The 20,593-nt window shown below is 47.1% G+C and overlaps 1 protein-coding gene across 7 annotated transcripts in view; it reads right to left on the reverse strand.

The window, feature by feature from the left end:
• ARHGEF4 (Rho guanine nucleotide exchange factor 4) overlaps window positions 1-20,593 on the reverse strand; it is a 202,460-nt gene that overhangs the window by 79,385 nt on the left and 102,482 nt on the right. For 4 of the 7 annotated variants that reach the window (XM_055262717.2, XM_055262716.2, XM_055262715.2 and 1 more), the window contains one exon: window positions 18,675-18,801. In XM_055262717.2, the coding sequence (XP_055118692.1) occupies window positions 18,675-18,801 (127 nt within the window). Of the gene's footprint in view, window positions 1-3,466; window positions 3,524-3,762; window positions 4,288-18,674; window positions 18,802-20,593 lie in introns of those variants that run through there. The other 3 variants (XM_055262720.2, XM_055262719.2, XM_055262721.2) reach the window with 3 other exon arrangements.

The raw sequence follows: 20,593 nt of genomic DNA on the forward strand, positions 1-20,593 counted from the left end.
TAAGAACCCTGAACATCAAGGCTTGGGGAACTTATCTGGTTGGCAATATTTCACAGGTGTCACATATTGAGGCAGAGTGAATGAAGCATCGCCCATGTGATTCCACAGGAGGGGACACCTGGAAGCTGGTGCCTGGTATCTCCTGGCCTCTGCTCTAAGTGCTCTTTGCCTTTGTTGACTTCAGTCTGTATCCTAACACTGGAATAACTCAGAACCTGTGGTATAACCATGTTTTTGAGCTTCTGTCAGCGTGCTTAGCACACATAATGGGGCATCACTGTCTGTCTCCCTGTGCTGTGATTTCAAGGGCAAGAAATGTGTATGATTCATCTACCACCTCTAGAGCCTAGCACTGTGCCTGGAACACAACAGGTGTTAAATAAACGTCTGGCTGCAAGAGAGGCCTAGCCTGCGGATGCATGCTGCAGAGGCCTGCGGGGGAATGTGGAAGCAGCATGGCTTCTCCACCAAGAAGAGATTCCATGACACTGACCATGGAAAAGCAGGTGAACGTGAAAACTGTCAGCCCCAGAAGCCCAAACAGAGAATTCGGCTTGTCAGATGACAAATCAAGAACAGAAATTGTGACAGCTTCAGCTAAGTACCAGCAGTGTGGCAGCACAGCTGATGGGCTGGAGGCTCCAGGGGCCTGAGGGGAGATGAGAACAGTGGGGCAGAAAGAAGGGCCATGGAAATTCCACCCTGTCAGCTACATTTTGTGTTCGGATTCTGCCTCAAAGGGAAGTCCTCCCCACAGCCAGATGAATGACATTTCAGTAGAAATGCCAATACACAGCATTTAAAATTCAAGGAGTCTTTTGAAAGCAAGGCGAGTCTAGAAGCCCTGCCTGGATTCTCTGTCTACTGCTGTGCCCTGTGAGGAAGCTGCTACCCAGTCCCAAGCCCTCACTTTTCGGATTCTTGCTGGGACCTCCAAAAATGTTTAGTGACAGGCCCCACCACAAAAATCCCACCATAATCAAGCTGTGCTGAGGATCCCTTGCTAGGAACTCTTAAGCTTCCTTAAGAGAGAAATGCAGTTCAGTTAAACACATGTGTCCTTTGTCTCAGCCGTTAGACTAGTCAAACAAAAACACAATGTGCAACCAATGGCGACTCAGTGGGGCGCACCCCCCAGATCAATACCCCGACTAGAGTCATGGCATTTTAGAGGTGATTAGCAAAGAGGTCAGACCTTTGCTTTTAATTTCTTTGCTTTGCAAATAGGAAAGCTGGCACCCAGGAAAAAGCCATGATTGTTGAATGAAAACAGTAACATCAGCGAGCGTGTGAGCAGTCAGGACTATTCCAGCGCACCAGCCAGACCGGCATGCTGCCCATCCTCGCTGGCACGGACTGGCTGAAAACCCAGCAAAGGGCCTCATCACGTTACACCCACCCGGACCTGAAGCTCTGCTCAGACACAGCCTCACCAGGTAACCTTGGATAAGTTACCACACCTCTCAGCCTGTTTCAAATCCAGATTAGCAGGGAATATTGTGCCTGGCATGTAGAGTGCTCAAAAGGTAACCTCCCTTCCCTCCTCCCTTCAAGTTCTCCTCCCTTACCACCTTTTCCAACCAGATTTCCTCATCTGAACCACATATTCAAAGAGGATTATTTGAGTGCCTGTTTCCGCAATTCCTCCCAGGGACGGGAAATAGCTAGTGCCATTGTAGAAGAAGAGAGGCGATTCTTAGGCACCACAGTTAATTCTGACCAGTTGAGAAGGACAGACGGCTTCACAGATTCAACTGGCTCTAAGGCATACACGGGAGTGTCTTTTTACACATCGAGCATTGGTCACTGCTGATGCAGGTCCTACCAAACAAGGCAGGAAGTGGGGGCAGAGAGGATGAAGAGGTGACTTTAAATGTCTTCCTCAGTGCCTCTGTGGCTGGTTACTGACCAGCACTCCCCGGATAGTGTGCTGCCTATGGACCTAGAGATACCCAGAGCCTACCCTCAGTGGTGCAGTGTCAGTGAGGGGCACAACATTCGTTTCTGGGTCTCACATCAACTCTGACTACATCACGTTGTTTTAAACCCTGCCCTGCCATTGCCGGGCAGCCCTGGGCCCCTCAAAGAGCAACTTCCTAGGCCTCAGCTTTTACCCTGTCCTCCTTCCCCACCCCCTGCCCCCAACTCTCTCTCCAGATCTTCATGCAAGCATCGCTGTTATTTCTGAAAATTATCCAGGCTGCCTCTTGTCCCTGGGCTGCCTAATAAACCAGGGAGTCCCTGGATCTCACGGCTGCCTAATAAACTAGGGTCTCTGCCATTTCCATCTGTCTCACTGGTGCACTTACCCTGGGACAGAAGGAAGAAAGAAAGCAGGAGGTGTCCCCAGGAGGACTGAGGCCTCTGGAAAGGAAGGAAAGCCATCTGAGTAAGGGAAGGGGCAGGAGTCCTCTGCCAGTTTGCTTCAGGCCCCACTTAGGGTATGATCTAGCTTGGGGTTCCTAAAATGGGTTCTATTTAAGCTCCAGAGAGGAGGGAAAGGACAGTTTCAAGAGAACCGGGATGTGATGGAATCAGAGCTGCAGAACAATGGAAAACTCTCGGTTGAAGGAAACATCAACAGCTGGATTATTCAACTTTTCTGAATTTCATGTGTATGTTTTGGGAAAGGGCAGATGAGCCATGGAGTGCTCAATGCAGAGGTCTGCATGTCCTTCACTTCCCTCTCCCAAACTCGCTGACTGCAAAGTCCAAACTCTGAATCTGTCATTCCAGGTGCTCTCAACCCAGCCAGAGCTGACCTTGCTCTATACCTCCCCAACAAGGCCTGTGCTCCACATTCTGCCATCCCTATGGTCCTCTGCTCCTCTGGCTTTGATGCTCTGAGTCTCATTCCACACCTACGTGAGGCCCTGCAGCTTTCACAGGCTGCACCTCCAGCCCCATGCAGAAATACAGTGGGTGTATAACTTCCTCATTTCCAGGCAGCAACTGTTGCCCTTGACAAACCCCACTGCAGAAGCTACAATATTTGACAATGTTCACAAGAAGTGAAATATAAAGAATTCTGTCAGCAAATAAGCAAGGGTAGGTGATCACCATTCATAAAACCACTCTTGACTTCCTTGTTCCATTAATATTTAGGGACAAAATCTTCCTCTCAACCAGTAACCCAAATTCGGCCCTCCAGGTAGATTTGGGAGCACCACAGGGATCATACGGTCCCAGGAGACACCAGAGCAATGCCAGCTTGGTAAAGCGCAGTCTTGTTCAGAGGGTCCAGGACCAGCTCCCTCCGTTGGGAGCCGCAGTCCTGGGATCAGGACCAAGCGCACTCACAACCAGGTGGCGCAATCCGTTCCACCCTCGGCCAGCAGGCCCCTTCCATCCTCCTGGCTTTACAGAGGCTAAGCAGATGCGGTAGGGAAAGCCAGACAGGTGCAATTGGTCAAGAACAGTTTGGGGAAAGGAACACAGCGCATCGGGCACCAAATTCTAGTCTCACCTTAATCAGTTTCCCAGTTGACAACGCGCCCTGGTATGGGGGCCAACAAGGTCCTGGCTGTAACAGGTGGCCCACCGGTAGACGTGGATCAGAGAGACAGGTAGTGGGAATCAGAAGGAAACCAGAAAAATAAAAGGAATAGCAGGGCGAAGCAATGGGAAGGAAGGGACCAGGAGATGGAAACGACAGACAGAAAGTGAGAGAGGAGAAGGAAAGGCAGGAGGCGGGCGGGGGTCGCAAGAGCACAGACCCCGGCGCGGAGGGCGCGCGCGGCGCGGGGGCGGCGGCGCCCTTACCGACGGTGGCCGAGCGCAGGCTCTCCAGGCTCCAGGAGCGGGACAGGGCGCCGCGCATGCCCCCGCTGCCTCCGCGGCCGCCACACACCACGCCGCTGCTGTCGGAGTCGGAGCCCGGGGAGAGCCCGGCGCTGCTGCTGCTGCTAGTGCCGAGATCGCCACTGGTCTGCCCGCTTGACTCGCTGGGGCATTGCTGCGCCCGCATGCAGGCGGGCCCGAGCTCCAGCCACAGGCTCGGGGAAGGCTGGGCTGGGGGCGGCGGTGCGGCGGCCGCAGGGCTGCCGGGGGTCGGGGCGCGCAAGCCGGGGCCAGGGTCGCAGTCGGAGGGCAAGGGGCGTGTGGGCGGCCGCGCGGCGTCCTCGGCCCCATCCTCGTCGCCGTGCGGCGGCCGCTCCGGGCCGGCTGACATCATGAGGCTCCGTTAAGGAGATTCTCAGCCGACCCCCGCTCGGTCTCCGTGGCCGCGGCAGCGGGGACCCTCGGCAGGCGCCGGGCGCTCGCGGCTCGGAGTGAGGCCAGGCGCCCTTCGGGCAGGGAGCAGCACCTCAGCTCGCTGCCCACTACCGGCCGCCCAGCGGGCGCTGAGCCTCAGCGGCGACCCCAGTGCGGGTCGCGGGCCCGGCCGGCACGCGCTCACGCACGCGCGCACGCAGGCCTGGAGCGGCTGCGGCGGCGGGCGTGGGGCTCCGGGTCGTTCTCGGTGCCCGCAGGGGCCGCGCCGCCGCCACCTGCGTCCGCACGCGTGTTAGGACAGGGCCATCCTTAGGAGGCGACGCCCACGCGCGTCGCGGCCACGGTGGTGAGGAGGGCCAGCGGGCGCCCACTTTTTCTCCGCACGGATTCCAGCTCAGACTGTTGGCGGCGCCTCCCACGCCATAGGGGCGAGGACGCAAGCAGGTGGCCCCACTGGGCCCAGGGCAGAGACCCGTAGGGCAGGGGTGCGCGCCCGCGTTGGGGAGCGCGCTCAGACAAGACACGCCCCTCATCTCCGCTCAGCCAGGCGCACAGTGAGCGGGGAGCACCTGGCACCTGCGACCCTCGTGACAGCCCAGGCAGGGCACACCCTGTGGTGATTAAGGGGCCGAGCAAAGTAGTCCATGCCAAACGATTTTAGAAAGCGTGTGGAAGAGTTCAGTGACGGGATTTTACAGTGCAAGAATTCACACACGAAGATGGGGGCCACGAGGCGCACGGCAAGGAGCCAGGAGTTTTATTTTTTCGGAGTGTGTGTGCGAGGTGGCGGGTGAATAGGGAAGGGCATTACTATTTCATCTGCCCCTCCCAGACACACACAGGTTCTTGTAGGTTCTAAGAGTCCACCCAGAAGCTCCACGCAAGTTGACAAGAAGTCAGAATATGAAATGCAAATGCAAATTCCAGGAGGTGAAAAACTGTGGGAGACTTGGTCTCCCTTTGGAGGTTGAGGGGCAGTCCCTCCGAGTTGACTGTTGGGTCCAGCCCCCTCATTCCTCCACGGGCTGCTTGCCCAGCATGCAGCCTGCAGCAGGTGCGCTGTACTCCCTGGACACAGTGAGGGGTAAAGCCCCTTTGCCCTCATGGCGCACCTGGTCTGCAGGGAGCAGACGGGAGAAGCAGCAAGCCACTGACAGAATAAGTGCTGAGAAGGAATCAGTGAAGCCTCACTGAGGAGGGATATTCACTGAGATCTGAAGACCAAGAAGGAGCCAAGCTATGAAAAGCCAAGAGAAGAGCATCCCAGGTGAAAGGGGCAGTAAGTGCCAGGCCCTGAGGCGAGAAGGAGCAGCAGCAAGGTGGTGGCTGTGGCAGAAGTGCAGGGAGCATGGGACAGAGAGGGAACAGGAGGAGGAGGAGAAATCAGGCAGAACATGCAGCATCCCCCAGGTCTTACGAAGTGTGAAGGGAAGCCTCTGAAGATACTGATGCAGGAAAGGAGCAAGATGGGATTTATGTGTATTTTAGAGCTCCCTTGGGCTGCTCTGTGGGTGACACTGATGCTCTCGCCAAGCACGGTATGGCGGTGGTAGCAATGGAATAAGAGAAATGGACAACTTGGACATTTATTTTGAAGGTAGACCCCACAAGACTTGCTGATGGCCTGGGAGGGGTAGTGGACTCTGGCAGTGGCCATCCCTTCCCCAGAACTTCTCCCCACCCACCAGGGCGAAGCTTGCAGCCTTCAAAGGACAGCTGTAGGACACAGATGGTGACCCCATGCAGAAGAGCCTGCATGAGGGATGAGGAGTGGGAGAACTGCTCTTCCCAAGGACAAGAAAGAATGGAAGCAGGCCGGGCACGGTGACTCACGTCTGTAATCCCAGCACTTTGGGAGGCCGAGGCGGGCGGATCACGAGGTCAGGAGATCAAGACCATCCTGGCCAACATGGTAAAACCCCGTCTCTACTAAAAATACAAAAATTAGTTGGGCATGGTGGCGCGTGCCTGTAATCCCAGCTACGTGGGAGGCTGAGGCAGGAGAATCGCTTAAACCAGCGAGTCGTAGGTTGCAGTGAGCCGAGATCGCGCCGCTGCACTCCAGCCTGGCGACAGAGCAAGTTTCTGTTAAAAAAAAAAAAAAAAAAAAAAATGGAAGCAGACGCTGGAAGGTTGTGTGCTGGATATACAGTGACCAGGAAAGGCACTCATTCCTGGAGGAACTGAGGAGGGGACCTTGATGTGATGATCTGGCTGAGTCATCCCCCAATTCCCATCAAATTAAACACCCAGCAACACCGGTTATTACCTTAAGCATGTATGGAGCTTCTAGTCTACCTAGGCCTGTGGTGGCCCACTGCCCCAGCCCCTGGGTTGTTAGGTTGAATAATCATGTACTCATGATAGACAAGATACTAGAGGTCTCACAAGGAGAGGAGAAAGCATCTATGAAGCTGCAGGGCCTCTTATGGTACAGAGCTTGGCGCACATATAGCTTCCGGATGGAGATGGGCCACAGGAAATGGACCCCAGTGGAGGCAGGGCACCAAATGCCCAATTTTCTAGCACCCACCCTATACTAGCTGGTGTGCTGGAGCAAGGCATGCACCTCTCATTTCATCCTCTCCCTCTCAATACTTCTGCTGCTTACACTAGAACCAGCCCCCAAGGGCTTTGGGGGAATGATAATTCTGTGTACATGGGGTCGGGGCAGGGAGGGGGGCTGTCAGGGGAAGGCCACCAGCAACCCTGATTAGCCACTGTATATATATTGTGTGTATATGTATTGTGTGTATATGTATGCAACGTGTGTGAGTATGTATGTATGTATGAATTAATAATGCAGTGTCTTTATCAGAAAGGCCAGCACAGAAGGTTCAGTGTTTTTTGAGACTGGCTTGATGATGTGAAGGTGGTCAATGAAATTCTACTGTACACATAAAAACAGAAACAGAACGGGATCAAAGCTTGTCTAAGTCTAGAGACAGGCTTCTGCTCTGTCTCTCCTAATTAACCCTGCACTTCAGTTTCCACAACAGTGCTGGATGGAAAGAAGCCGAAGGCCAGAGTGATGTGGGTTCAATCCTGGGTTCAGTTCTGTCTCTTACTAGTTGTGACCTTGGGCAAGTTACTTAATCTTCCTGTGTCGTCCCCTCCTCATCCACAAATAGGAGTACTGACAACTACTTTTGCAGGATTATTGTGAGGATTAAGTGAATGATGTGTAGATATGCAGTCACACCTAGCAATGTCTGAAATATTAGCTGGTATTTATCAAGCATATACCAGATGTGAGGTACTTTGCATATACTATTTAGTATCTACAACTTTATCTGATAGCTACTATTTTAGCCCCATTTTACCTCTGAAATTAACTGAGGCTCAGAATAATCCAAGATTATATGCCTGGGAAGTGGTGGAATTGGTTCCAGTGCTCGCCACTCATGCTTTGAACCACTGTGCAACCGTTAATTCCCTTTCTCCCCATTCAGAGGATTCCCCAGACACTTTGTGTTGGAATACCATCAATGTCCTTGGCAAATGACTGTAACCCTTCTATGTGCAGAACACCATGCTAGCTGCTGGGGATAAAAGAAGAAGTTTAAGAAATGTATCTAGGCCGGGCGTGGTGGCTCATGCCTGTAATCCTAGCACTTTGGGAGGCCGAGGTGGGCAGATCACCTGAGGTCAGGAGTTCGAGACCAGCCTGGCCAACATGGAGAAACCCCGTCTCTACTAAAAATACAAAAATTAGCCTGGTGTGGTGGTGTGCGCCTGTAGTCCCAGCTACTCGGGAGGCTGAGGCAGGAGAATCACTTGAACTCAGGAGGCGGAGGTTGCAGTGAGCCAAGATCATGCCACTGAACTCCAGCCTGGGCAACAGAGTAAGACCTCATCTCAAAAAAGAAAAAGAAAAGAAAAGAAATGTATCTAGATATTATGCCATGAGCACAGCCATTCAACATCTTCTCTAAGACTCTCACTGAAATGACCAATACTAGAGAAAATGAGATTGACTTCTGCAGGACAGTGAAAGGAACTCCACTGACCTGCTCCTCAGTGAAACTGGTGAACACTGTTTTAAAAACAACCATTTAAAACCTCTGGAATGGTCCTGAAGAGTAAACAGCAAATAAAGAAACATCTATTCAAGGCTGGGCGTGGTGCCTCATGCCTGTAATCCCAGCACTTTGGGAGGCTGAGTTGGGCAGATCACTTGAGGTCAGGAATTCAAGACCAGCCTGGCCAACATGGTGAAACCCCGTCCCTACTCAAAGTACAAAAATTAGCCAGGCGTGGTGGCGCACACCTGTAATCCCAGCTACTTGGGAGGTTGAGGTGGGAGAATCGCTTGGACCGGCGGGGGACGGAGGTTGCTGTGAGCTGAGATTGTGCCACTACACTCCAGCCTGGGCAACAGAGCAAGACTCTGTTGCCTCCCCGCGCCTCCCCAGCAAAAAAAAAAAGAGTCCATCTCAAAAAAAAAGAAACACCCATTCAAGAAAATCAATGACAATTCAGTAAGAAAGGTGAGAATCTGTAGGGTTTTAACCAAGATCATTCCCCTCTCCCCCTTTACAGCTCAGTGAGGTAGAGACTCCACTCCAGACTACAGCCAACAACACAGGCCTCCCTTCTCCCCACATCTCTCAGCCAGGGATCTTTCTTCGCTGGAAGAGGAGGGCAGTGGTATTTCTCATCCTGCCCCCAGCCACCTGTTGCTGAGGCTCAGTCAGGAAGCCACCTGTTACTGGTGAGAGTGGTAAGCCGGGGTGACTTCCTTCTTTGGCAAGCTGAGAATACTGAGGCTCGGAGAACCTTTCCCCCTGCTTCTAAGGTGGTGGTTCCATGCCAGGAGAGGCAAGCTGAGAGGACCTTAGGCTACTGCTCTCCCTCCCAAAGGGCTCCACAGAGCTTGCCACTGTCCCCACCCCAGAGCTCTGGCTCAAAGATTTTGCCTGGGGGAAGCAGGTTGTAAAACAGATAGCTCCTGATCTCTTCCTAAAGGAACTGGGCTCAGTTTGTAACAGAGCATGGAGAAGCTGAAACCTAAAGGTGCTTTCAAGAACAGTGGAGGTTGCAGTGAAGGGAATTAAGAGGAAATCTGTGGCTCTAATGGAGATATAGCCTGGACTGTAACCCCAATAGTTTGTATGAGAGAACAGAGAATAAGATAGCTGGGAGGTGCCCTTCTAGGATCAGAAGAAATACCAAACACTGACCTCAGAAAGTGATCCTTTCTGAGGTGTGCCAGCATTTGATAGCTTGTAAAGCAATTTATGCCCCAGAACAATATTGAAAATAACAGAGCAATCAGCAACCAATGAGTGGAGCTTAACAGTGTGGTGTGGTCAGAGAAATATAGAAGAGAGCCCTAGCAAAGCCACTGCCATCCATGGGTGACTGTGGGCATACCCAGCACTGTATCTGGAGCAACATCAGAAGCTTAACCCCACGGGAAGGGAAATAGACTTCACTAAAATAAAACAGTTCATGTAGTTAATAAATAAGCAAATAACAACAGCAAACCTAGTGGGGGAGCGGTTCTCAGAGTGGCTATATTATCTAAAATGTCCAGTTTCCAACCAAAAATTATGACATATGCAAAGGAACAGGAAAGTTTGACCCATACAATGGGGAAAAAAGCAGGCAATAGAAACTGCCTGTGAGAATGATCACATATCAGATTTATAAAGTCCAAAGTAGTAATTATAAACATGTTCACAGAACTAAAGGAAACATGATTAAAAGGCAAAAGATGTGGTGACAGTGTCTCATCAAACAGAGAATATCAGTGAACGCATTCAAATTTTTTAAAAAAGGAAATTCTGGAGTTGAAAAGTACAATAACTGAAATAAAAAGTTCACTAGAAGGGGCTCAACAGCAGGTTTGAACATATGGCAGAAATAATTAGCAAACTTGAAGATAGATCAATAGAAATTACACAAGCCAAAGAACAGAGGGAAAACCATGAAAAAAAAGTGAACAAAGCCTCAGAGAAGTGTAGGACACTATGAAGTACACCAACATATGTGTAATGGGAATATCAGAAAGAGAGAGAGAAAGGGGAAGGGGAAAATATTCAAAGAAATAATGGCCCCCGTCTCTACTAAAAATACAAAAAAATTTAGCCAGGCGTGGTGGCGGGCGCCTGTAGTCCCAGCTTCTCAGGAGGCTGACACAGGAGAATGGTGTGAACCCAGGAGGCAGAGCTTGCAGTGAGCCGAGATCGCGCCACTGCACTCCAGCCTGGGCGACAGAGCGAGACTCTGTCTCAAAAAAAAAAAAACAAAAAAAACCAAAATGGCTGAAAACTTTGCAAATTTATTGAAAACCAATAACCTACACACCCAGGAAACTCAGTTATTTCCAAGTAAAATAATTCCAGAGATCCACAAACAGACACATCATAGTAAAAATGCTGAAAGTAAAAGACAAGGGGGAATATCCTAAAAGCTACAAGAGAATAGCAGCAAACAACATATAACTCATCAAGCCTTCTTCAATATGATTAACAGTTGATTTCTTAGCAGAAACTCCAGAAGACAGTGGGATAGTGTGTTAAATGTGCTAAAAGGATTTTTAAATATTTATTATTATTTTTTAATTATACTTTAAGTTCTAAGGTACATGTGCACAACATGCAGGTTTGTTACATATGTATACATGTGCCACGTTGGTGTGCTGCACCCATTAACTCGTCATTTACATTAAGTATTTCTCCTAATGCTATCCCTCCCTCTGCCACCCCATGACAGGCCTCCCTGCGTGATGTTCCCCGCCCTGTGTCCAAGTATTCTCATTGTTCAATTCCCACCTATGAGTGAGAAGATGCAGTGTTTGGTTTTCTGTCCTTGTGACAGTTTGCTCAGAATGATGGTTTCCAGCTTCATCCATGACCCTGCAAAGGACATGAACTCATCCTTTTTTATGGCTCCATAGTATTCCATGGTGTATATATGCCACATTTTCTTAATCCAGTCTATTCTTGATAGACATTTGGGTCGGTTCCCAGTCTTTGCCATTGTGAATAGTGCTGCAATAAACATATGTGTGCATGCATCTTCATAGCAGCATGATTTATAATCCTTTGGGTACATACCCAGTAATGGGATGGCTGGGTCAAATGGTATTTCTAGTTCTAGATCCTTGAGGAATTGTCACACTGTCTTCCACAATGGTTGAACTAGTTTACACTCCCACCAACAGTGTAAGAGCATTCCTATTTCTCCACGTCCTCTCCAACACCTGTTGTTTCCTGACTTTTTAATGATCGCCATTCTAACTGCTGTGAGATGGTATCTCACTGTGGTTTTGATTTGCATTTCTCTGATGACCAGTGATGATGAACATTTTTTCATGTGTCTGTTGGCTGCATAAATGTCTTCTTTTGAGAAGTGTCTGTTCATATCCTTTGCCCACTTTTTGATGGGGTTGTTTTTTTCTTGTAAATTTATTTAAGTTCCTTGCAGATTCTGGATACCCTTTGTCAGATGGGTAGATTGCAAAAATTTTCTCCCATTCTGTAGGTTGCCTGTTCACTCTAATCGTAGTTTCTTTTGCTGTGCAGAAGCTCTTTAGTTTAATTAGATCCCATTTGTCTATTTTGGCTTTTGTTGCCATTACTTTTGGTGTTTTAGTCATGAAGTCCTTGCCCATGCCTATGTCCTGAATGGTATTGCTTAGGTATCCTTCTAGGGCTTTTATGGTTTTAGGTCTAACATTTACGTTTTAATCCACCTTGAATTAATTATTGTGTAAGGTGTAAGGAAAGTATACAGTTTCAGCTTTCTACATATGGCTAGCCAGTTTTCCCAACACCATTTATTAAATAGGGAATCCTTTCCCCATCTCTCGTTTTTGTCAGGTTTGTCAAAGATCAGATGGTTGTAGATGTGTGGTGTTATTTCTGAGGCCTCTGTTGTGTTCCATTGGTTTATATCTCTGTTTTGGTACCAGTACCATGCTGTTTTGGTTACTGTAGACTTGTAGTATACTTTGAAGTCAGGTAGTATGATGCCTCCAGTTTTGTTCTTTTTTCTTAGGATTGTCTTGGCAATGTGGGCTTTTTTTTGGTTCCATAAGAACTTTAAAGTAATTTTTTTCCAATTCTGTGAAGAAAGTCATTGGTAGCTTGATGGTGATGGCATTGAATCTATAAACTACCTTGGGCAGTATGGCCATTTTCCCGATATTGATTCTTCCTATCCATGAGCATGGAATGTTCTTCCATTTGTTTGTGTCCTCTTTTATTTCATTGAGCAGTGGTTTGTAGTTCTACTTGAAGAGGTCCTTCACAGCCCTTGTAAGCTGGATTCCTAGGTATTTTATTCTCTTTGTAACATTTGTGAATGGGAGTTCACTCATGATTTGGCTGTTTGTCTGTTATTGGTGTATAGGAGTGCTTGTGATTTTTGCACATTGATTTTGTATCCTGAGACTTTGCTGAAGTTGCTTATCAGCTTAAGGAGATTTTGGGCTGAGACGATGGGGTTTTCTAAATATACAATCATGTCATTTGCAAACAGGGACAATGTGACTTCCTCTTTTCCTAACTGAATACCCTTTATTGCTTTCTCTTGCCTGATTGCCCTGGCCAGAACTTCCAACACTATGTTGAATAGGAGTGGTGAGAGAGGGCATCCCTATCTTGTGCTGGTTGTCAAGGAATGCTTCCAGTTTTTGCCCATTCAGTATGATACTGGCTGTGGGTTTGTCATAAATAGCTCTTATTATTTTGCGATACGTTCCATCAATACCTAGTTTATTGAGAGTTTTTAGCATGGAGGGCTGTTGAATTTTGTCGAAGGCCTGCTAAAAGGATTTTTTTTTTAAAAGAAATCTTGGCAACTAAGAATCCTTTATGCAGAAAGCTAACCTTTCAAAAATGAAGACTAAATAAGGATTTCCCCAGATAAACAAAACTGAGAAAATTTGTTGCTAATAGACCTAACTTATAAGAAATACTAAAGGGAGTTCTTTAGGCTGAAAGCAAGTGACCCCAGATGATAATGTAAATCCACATGAATACAAAAAGAGTATTAGAAAAGGTAATGATATAATTATAAAAAACACAATTCTTATTTTCTCCTTTCTTCTCAACATACAATTGTATAAAATAATGTGTATAATGTATTATTGAGCATATAATATAAAAATGTAATATATGTCAATAACACCATAAAGGAGGTAGATGAGAGAAAAGCTGTAATAGGCTAAGAAAATGGTGACACATGGTAGAGCAATCATTTTACTAATGTGCTGCTGGCTTTATAACATTGATAAGTATAATACGCATAACAATCATACCACACAAAAAGGGGGAAGGGAATAAGGGAGTAATAGTTCTATATATTACTGGAATTAAGCTAGTATAAATCTGAAGTTGATGCTGGTAAGTTATATATATATACACGAAACGCTAAAGCTACCACTAAAAACAAACCTCAAAAAATATAGTGAAAGAATCACTAATAAAATTAAAATACTACATTAGAAAATATTCACTCAGTGAAAAAGAAAACAGTAAAGAAGGAATAGAGCGATAAAAAGATGAGACAGGGAAAAGAAGAAGTGAAGACATGCCATGAACTGTGCCCATAGAAGATGGCAAATTTAATCAATAAATGTTGTGTTTTCCGACTGCTCTACCGACCATCCATTCCTCTGTCTCCCTCCCTCTCCTTGGGCTTCCCTATTGATGAGACACAATATGGAAATTAGGCCAATTAATAACCCAGTAATGGCCTTTAAGTTTTCAAGTGAAAGGAAGAGCCACATATCTCTAACTTTAAATCAAAAGCTAGAAATGATTCAGCTTAGTAAGGAAGGCATGTCAAAGCCAAGATGACCCAGAAGCTAGGCCTCTCAAGCCAAACAGTTAGCCAAGTTCTGAAAGTGAAGGAGAAGTTCTTGTAGGAAATGAAAAGTGCTACCCCAGTTAGCACATGAATAAGAAAGTGAAACAGCCTGACTGCAATAGGAAGAAAGTTTTAGTGGTCCGGATAGAAGATCAAATCAGCCACAACACTCCTTTAAGCCAAGGCCTAATCCAGAGCAAGGCCTTAACTCTTTTCAATTGTATAAAGGCTGAGAGAAGTGAGGAAGCTGTAAAAGAAAAGTCTAAACCTAGCAGAGGTTGGTTCCTGAGATTTAAGGAAAGAAGCCATCTCCATAGCACAGAAGTGCAAGGTAGTAGAAGTAATCCAATTGCTCATCAATGGATGAATAAATAAGCAAACTGTGGTGTATCCATACAATGGAATATTATTTGGCCATAGAAAGAAATGAAGTACTGAAGTACATGTGACATGTGGATGAACCTTGAAAACATTATTATAAGTGAAAGAAGCCAGTCACAAGACCAGTTCCTACATGATTCCATCCATATGCAAATCCAGGATAGGGAATTTACAGAGACAGGAAGTAGATAAGTGGTTCCTTCGGGTGGTGGTGGGGGGTAATAGCTAAAGGTACAGAGCTTATTATGAGGTGCTGACAATGTTCTAAAATGCACTGGTGATGACCGCACGTATCTGTGAATATCCTGCCACCGAACTGTTTGTGACTATAGCTCAACAAAGCTGTTTAAAAAATAGAAAGCATCCTTTACTAGTACTAGAGACTGATGAAGGGTGTTAGCCACAAGATACAACAAAGTAGTTTGAAGAAAGAGGTGACCTACAGCTTGTGAAATAACCATACTACCAGGTATTCCTGGTAAAACGCAGCCAACCCTTCCAAAGCCACAGGCATGAACTCTGGAGGCATCAGGGACTCTCAGAGTTGCACCTAGCCCTGCAGGCTCCACTGAGAGAGGGGCGTGTGTGGTGGGGGTTAATCTTGGGCACCGACTTGCCAGGGAGAGGTGGCCTGCTCCCACATCAGGCTGATTCTTGGCCACCCTTCCAAACGTGGAGAAGAAATTCTAGTGAGGGGGAGGAGCTCCCTGCCAAGACTGCTGACAGCTCCCCACAAGCCTTTAGGGCGCTGACTCAACGGCATTCATCACAAGAAAGCCTTGCCTTCCTCATCCTACTTCAGCTGTGTTTGAAGGATGTTAACAGGAACCCATTATAATCTCTGAAAGAACATCACTTCCAGTGCTACTTAACAACACACCACTGCTGGGGGAAGACTGCTGTTCACATAGACGAGCAAATAAAGAAATTTCACCTATTAATAAAAAGCCTCAAAAGAGGCCATGTGCGGTGGCTCACGCCTGTAATTCCAGCACTTTGGGAAACCGAGGCAGATAGATCATCTGAGGTCAGGAGTTCAAGACCAGCCTGGCCAACATGGCAAAACTTCGTCTCTACTAAAAATACAACAATTAGCTGGGCATGGTGGTGGGCACCTGTAATCCCAGCTACTTGGGGGCTGAGGCAGGAGAATTGCTTGAACCCAGGAAGCGGAGGTTGCAGTGAGCCGAGATCGCACCGCTGCCCTCCAGCCTGGGTGACAGAGCGAGACTCCAAAAAACAAACAGGCCGGGCATGGTGGCTCACGCCTGTAATCCCAGCACTTTGGGAGGCCGAGACAGGCGGATCATGAGGTCAGGAGATTGAGACCATCCTGGCTAACACGGTGAAACCCTGTCTCTACTAAAAAATAGAAAAAATTAGCCAGGCGTGGTGGCAGGCGCCTGTAGTCCCAGCTACTCAGGAGGCTGAGGCGGGAGAATGGCATGAACCTGGGAGGTGGAGCTTGCAGTGAGCCGAGATCGCACCAATGCACTCCAGCTTGGGTGACAGAGCAAGACTCCGTCTTAAAAAAAATAAATAAATAAAATAAAGTAAATAAATAAAAAACAAACAAACCTCAAAAGAAGAGCAGATGAATTTGGAAATGAACTGAAATTTAGAAATAACGAGAAAATTTTACAAAAATCCCAATTTTCTGTTCTTAATGGCTTCAAAAGGACATAGGAAAGATTGTTGCAGATTAAAAACATGATCACTGAATCACAAACTGCCAGTGAAGGCAGTGAACACAGGTGAGGGAAAAAAAACAAAACAGGAAAACAAAGCAGAAGATGAAACAGAAATTCTCCCAGAACTGGGCAGAAAATGGATCAAATTTGAATGAGAATTCAAATGAGAATGAGAGGTTCCAGGGATAGAAACTAGAAATATAATCTCTATAAAGTAGAAATTCTACGAAGTCAGGAACAGATCAGTTGGAAGTGGAAGCAGTAATTAAGAAAAGAAAAGAAAGCTTTCCTAAGCTAAACTCCAGGATAGTCCAGGCTAGTCTCTCCCATTATCCTTACAAAATAGGAAAACAGGAGCTATCACTCCTTTTATGAAGAGAAAGGAATCTAATTACTTTCTTGCAGAATTTCTGAGAAAAAAAGAAAAAAGGAACCTGAGATATAGGGAAATGGAGGGATGTGCCCAATTTCTCACCCTAGGACAAAGTGTGGCTAGAGCCCGGACCTCTGACTTACAGAGCAGTGCCCTTGGTATGCATACATGCTGGATGTCACTGGTGGCATGAAGGTTTTAAAATTTCTTCTGCAATGAACTCATCTGCCAATTATTTCAAGTGACACTGAAATAATAGGAAAATATGATTATGAAGCCCTGAATTGTAAGGAGGTACTGACTTGAAAGGCCAAAATCAGCTTTGAGGATTCTCTCTGGAAAAAGATTCCTCTCCCTGGTTACTGTCCCTTCCACAAGACTCTAAATAACTCTATGACTTAATGAAGGGCTCATGCAAGAAACTGGGAAAGGTTCTTCAACTGTTGTCAAACACCTTTTCATAACTTTGCTTGTGAGTTTAAGATCACAACCGTATGTGGGAAAGAATAAAACCCCACTTCACAGTGGAGCCTAAATACATCTATCTGCTGATGGACAACCACCACATCCACTGGCTAATCTGAGCAGCCAGCTCCCTCAGGACCAGCACCTCGAATGTGCTGAGTCAGATTCAGAGCTCAACTCGGAGTCTGCATCAGAGCTGATTCCTTAGCAAGGCACATGCCAAACTCCAGCATTCGGGGCCAACCGCCACGCACTGTCATCCTCTGCCTCACCACACTGGCTTTCTATGGGTCTTCAGCACTGACAGGACCTGACTACCAACAGCCTCCACTGCCAGCCCACTCCCCCCAAGCCTGGACAAAGCACGCATTTGACAGGTGTGGCTGTTTTGTTTTTCTAACTCTTAGGGCTTTACCCTTGTTTATCTTTCTTCAACACTAGATTTGGCCCCTCCCTCCAGCAGCCATGAGCTTTTAGACTGTAAGGTCACCACCTAACACAATCTGCACCTGCTCAAGACGTGAGACCTCACATCTGTCCTTCCACCAGAAGACAGATGTGCCTTGAGCCTCACTTAGCGTGCCCAGCCCTGCTGGGCTGGGTGTGAGGAAGGTGGTTGTTCTACATAAAGAGGCCCCATCCTGGCTCTCACCTGCGGCCCAATTCCCTTCTAACACAGAAAGCCAGACCTTTTATGGACAGATATGTGATGTGACGCTATTTGCTATAGTTTGGAGAAAGGGACTCATATAGGCTGCCATAAAACTCAAGGAAGAGGCCATTATTCCTCAGAAGGGAAAACAACCAAGTTCCATCAGCTGATTAGAGACAGCTCCCTACATGATTCTGTCTCCTTGAAGTTACATATCCTACTACGAGACGAAGGGACAGTCAGTAGTTCTGCTCAAAATTAAGTAATGGAGCCAAGCTGGGGGACTCTAGGAATTCCTTTTTTTATTTTTATTTTTTGAGACAGAGTATCACTCTGTCGCCCAGGGTGGAATGCAGTGGCACGATCTCCGCTCACTACAACCTCCACCTCTCAGATTCAAGTGATTCTCCTGCCTCATCCCTCTTGAGTTGCTGAGATTACAGGCATGCACCACCATACTGAGATAATTTTTTTTTTTTTTGAGACGGAGTTTTGCTCTTGTTGCCCAGGCTGGAGTGCAATGGCGTGATCTCACTCACCACAACCTCTGACTCCCAGGTTCAAGCAATTCTCCTGCCTCAGCCTCCTGAGTAGCTGAGATTACAGGCATGTGCCACCATGCCCAGCTAATTTTGTATTTTTAGTAGAGATGGGGTTTCTCCATGCTGGTCAGGCTGGTCTCGAACTCCTGACCTCAGATGATCTGCCCACCTTGGCCTCCCAAAGTGCTGGGATTATAGCGTGAGCCACCGCACCCGGCCTGTATTTTTAGTAGAGACGGGGTTTCACCATGTTGCCCAGGCTGGTCTTGAGCTCCTGACCTCAAGTGACCCGCCTACTTCAGCCTCCCAAAGTGCTGGGATTACAGGCATGAGCCACTGTGCCTGGCCAATAATTCCCTTTCTTTGGGTAGTAGGCACTCCTCCCTAACTGAAGGAAGAAGACAATTGTTTCTCTCTCTCACCTTCAAGCTACTTCTACCAGGCAAGTGGATACAGCTGCCAACAGCATTCGCTTCTTGTCCTTCATGCCAGGATCCAGAGTACATAGCAAAAGAGAGAGGCGCGTAACTCACCAGTGCCTGGTGTGTGCTCTGGCCAGCCCATGTGGTTCAGTCCCGTTGGAGCACTCTGGGAGAGTGGATGGCTTCTTCTAGGGAGATTCAAAGACTCTGGAGAGGTAATGATCGTCTTTCTCCAGCACTGGAAGAGGAGGAAAGGGACAGAGGGCAAATGAAGAAAAGAAATGACAGGCTGTCATTGCCACCCTGCAGTCTTTCTAATTGCTGAGGACTTTTCCTTGTGAACAGAGCAAATAACCAAAATATGCACAGCTCCAGGGGATGCCTTTCACATCAAAACTCACAAGAAAAACTTCACCTGGAGTCTGCAGTGGGCAACCTATCTGGCCACATGGATAGGCTGTCATTCCATGGATGAAGTCAGGACTGTGGAGAAGGTCTTCAGACTCCCAACTCTCCCCGAGCTGGTGAGCCACACAGTCTGATATTTCCCCAAAAGCAAGACTATTAGTTTTAGCTAAGGCACAGTCTTTTTGGAATGCTTCATTAAAATACAACTCACGAAATCCGTGACATCTCCTAATTATGAAACAGACACTGCCCTTCAGACAGTTAAGGACCACTGTTGGCTGTGGCTTTGGGATGACCAGGGATATGAGCCTTTTCTGTATCATCCCATTGTCCAGAGATAAACCTGGCCCCTCTTGATTTTTTTTCTACTTTAAGAAGTTATTGTATTAACTTAAAAATTGTGGTATGTATTCAAAGAAATGCTTGTTCCCTTACTTTTTGCTTTTGTATTCCTCATACTATTAAGCAAACAGTGCTTAGAAAATTCTTTTAGTGATTTCCAGAAACATCAATATACAAACATTGATAAAGATGGAGTTGCACACTTCACCCCATCCATTTGAACACAACTAAAAACCTTGGGGAGAGTGTATAGATCAGCCATCTGAGGACTCTAGAGGGAAACAGCAGCAGGTAGACTGGGGAAGGAAACCAGAATTCGGAGTAACACTGATCCTATGGTGAGTTTCTTGTTTTGTTGTTCCTGTGGTGTGCCCTGGTCTGAACTCAATTCCAGCTTGAAACTGGGCATGGACATAAAGGACTCCAAAAGAAGCCCTCTCAGATCTGAAGAGAGGGAAAAGGGTCCTTAAGGGTATGAGGCAATGAGGGATGTGTATTTGAGTGATGATTTCTCCCACCCTATTCCCCTAGGCAATCTCATTATGGTAATGGCAGTGGTGGTTGTGCAGACATCTAAAATTCTGAGGGACAGGAATCCTCTCTGACCAGAGGAACTGTGGTCCCAAGAGGATGGGAGAGAATTCCTGTTTCTTTTTCCTATCTCTGTCTCTCTGCCACTTGGTTTCAGAGGCAGACACAGTTGCAAGAAGTGTATGGCAGAGAGGGAAAATGAAAGCCCCAGCTTTCCATCAAGAAAACTAGAAAAGGAGGGCTCCTAGACACCAGGAAGTGCCTGGGAGAATGCCAAGAGGAGGGGTCTCAAGCAGAAGATCCCATAATGTTGTGTATGAGCTCCCGGACTGACCCCCAAGCTGTATGAGTGGATCTGACCCTGAACAGCATATAAGAGTCTTTGAGAACTGAACCATGGGATAGAACATATTTCAGGTCCCACAGGGGCCACTGGGTGATCCACATTATCCAAATGATGCTGCAAACATCTTAAAACCTGAACTGACATAAGAAACAGCCCCTGAAGGCCAGTAAGAACTTGCAGCCTGAACTTAACTGGGTCAATTGCTTAAAAAATTTAATAATCATTATTCTCCATAGGAACTAAACAAGGCCCAGAGTCTCATAACATAACATTTAAGATGCCCAGAATACAATCGAAAATTACCTGACACAAAAAGAACTATGAAATCTCAATAACTTTTAAGGGAAAAGATAGTCAACAATTACAACACCAAGATGACACAGTTGTTGGAATTATCAGAAAA

This window comes from Symphalangus syndactylus, chromosome 22, assembly GCF_028878055.3.
Source record: "Symphalangus syndactylus isolate Jambi chromosome 22, NHGRI_mSymSyn1-v2.1_pri, whole genome shotgun sequence".
In the NCBI taxonomy this organism is placed as follows: Eukaryota; Metazoa; Chordata; class Mammalia; order Primates; family Hylobatidae; genus Symphalangus; species Symphalangus syndactylus.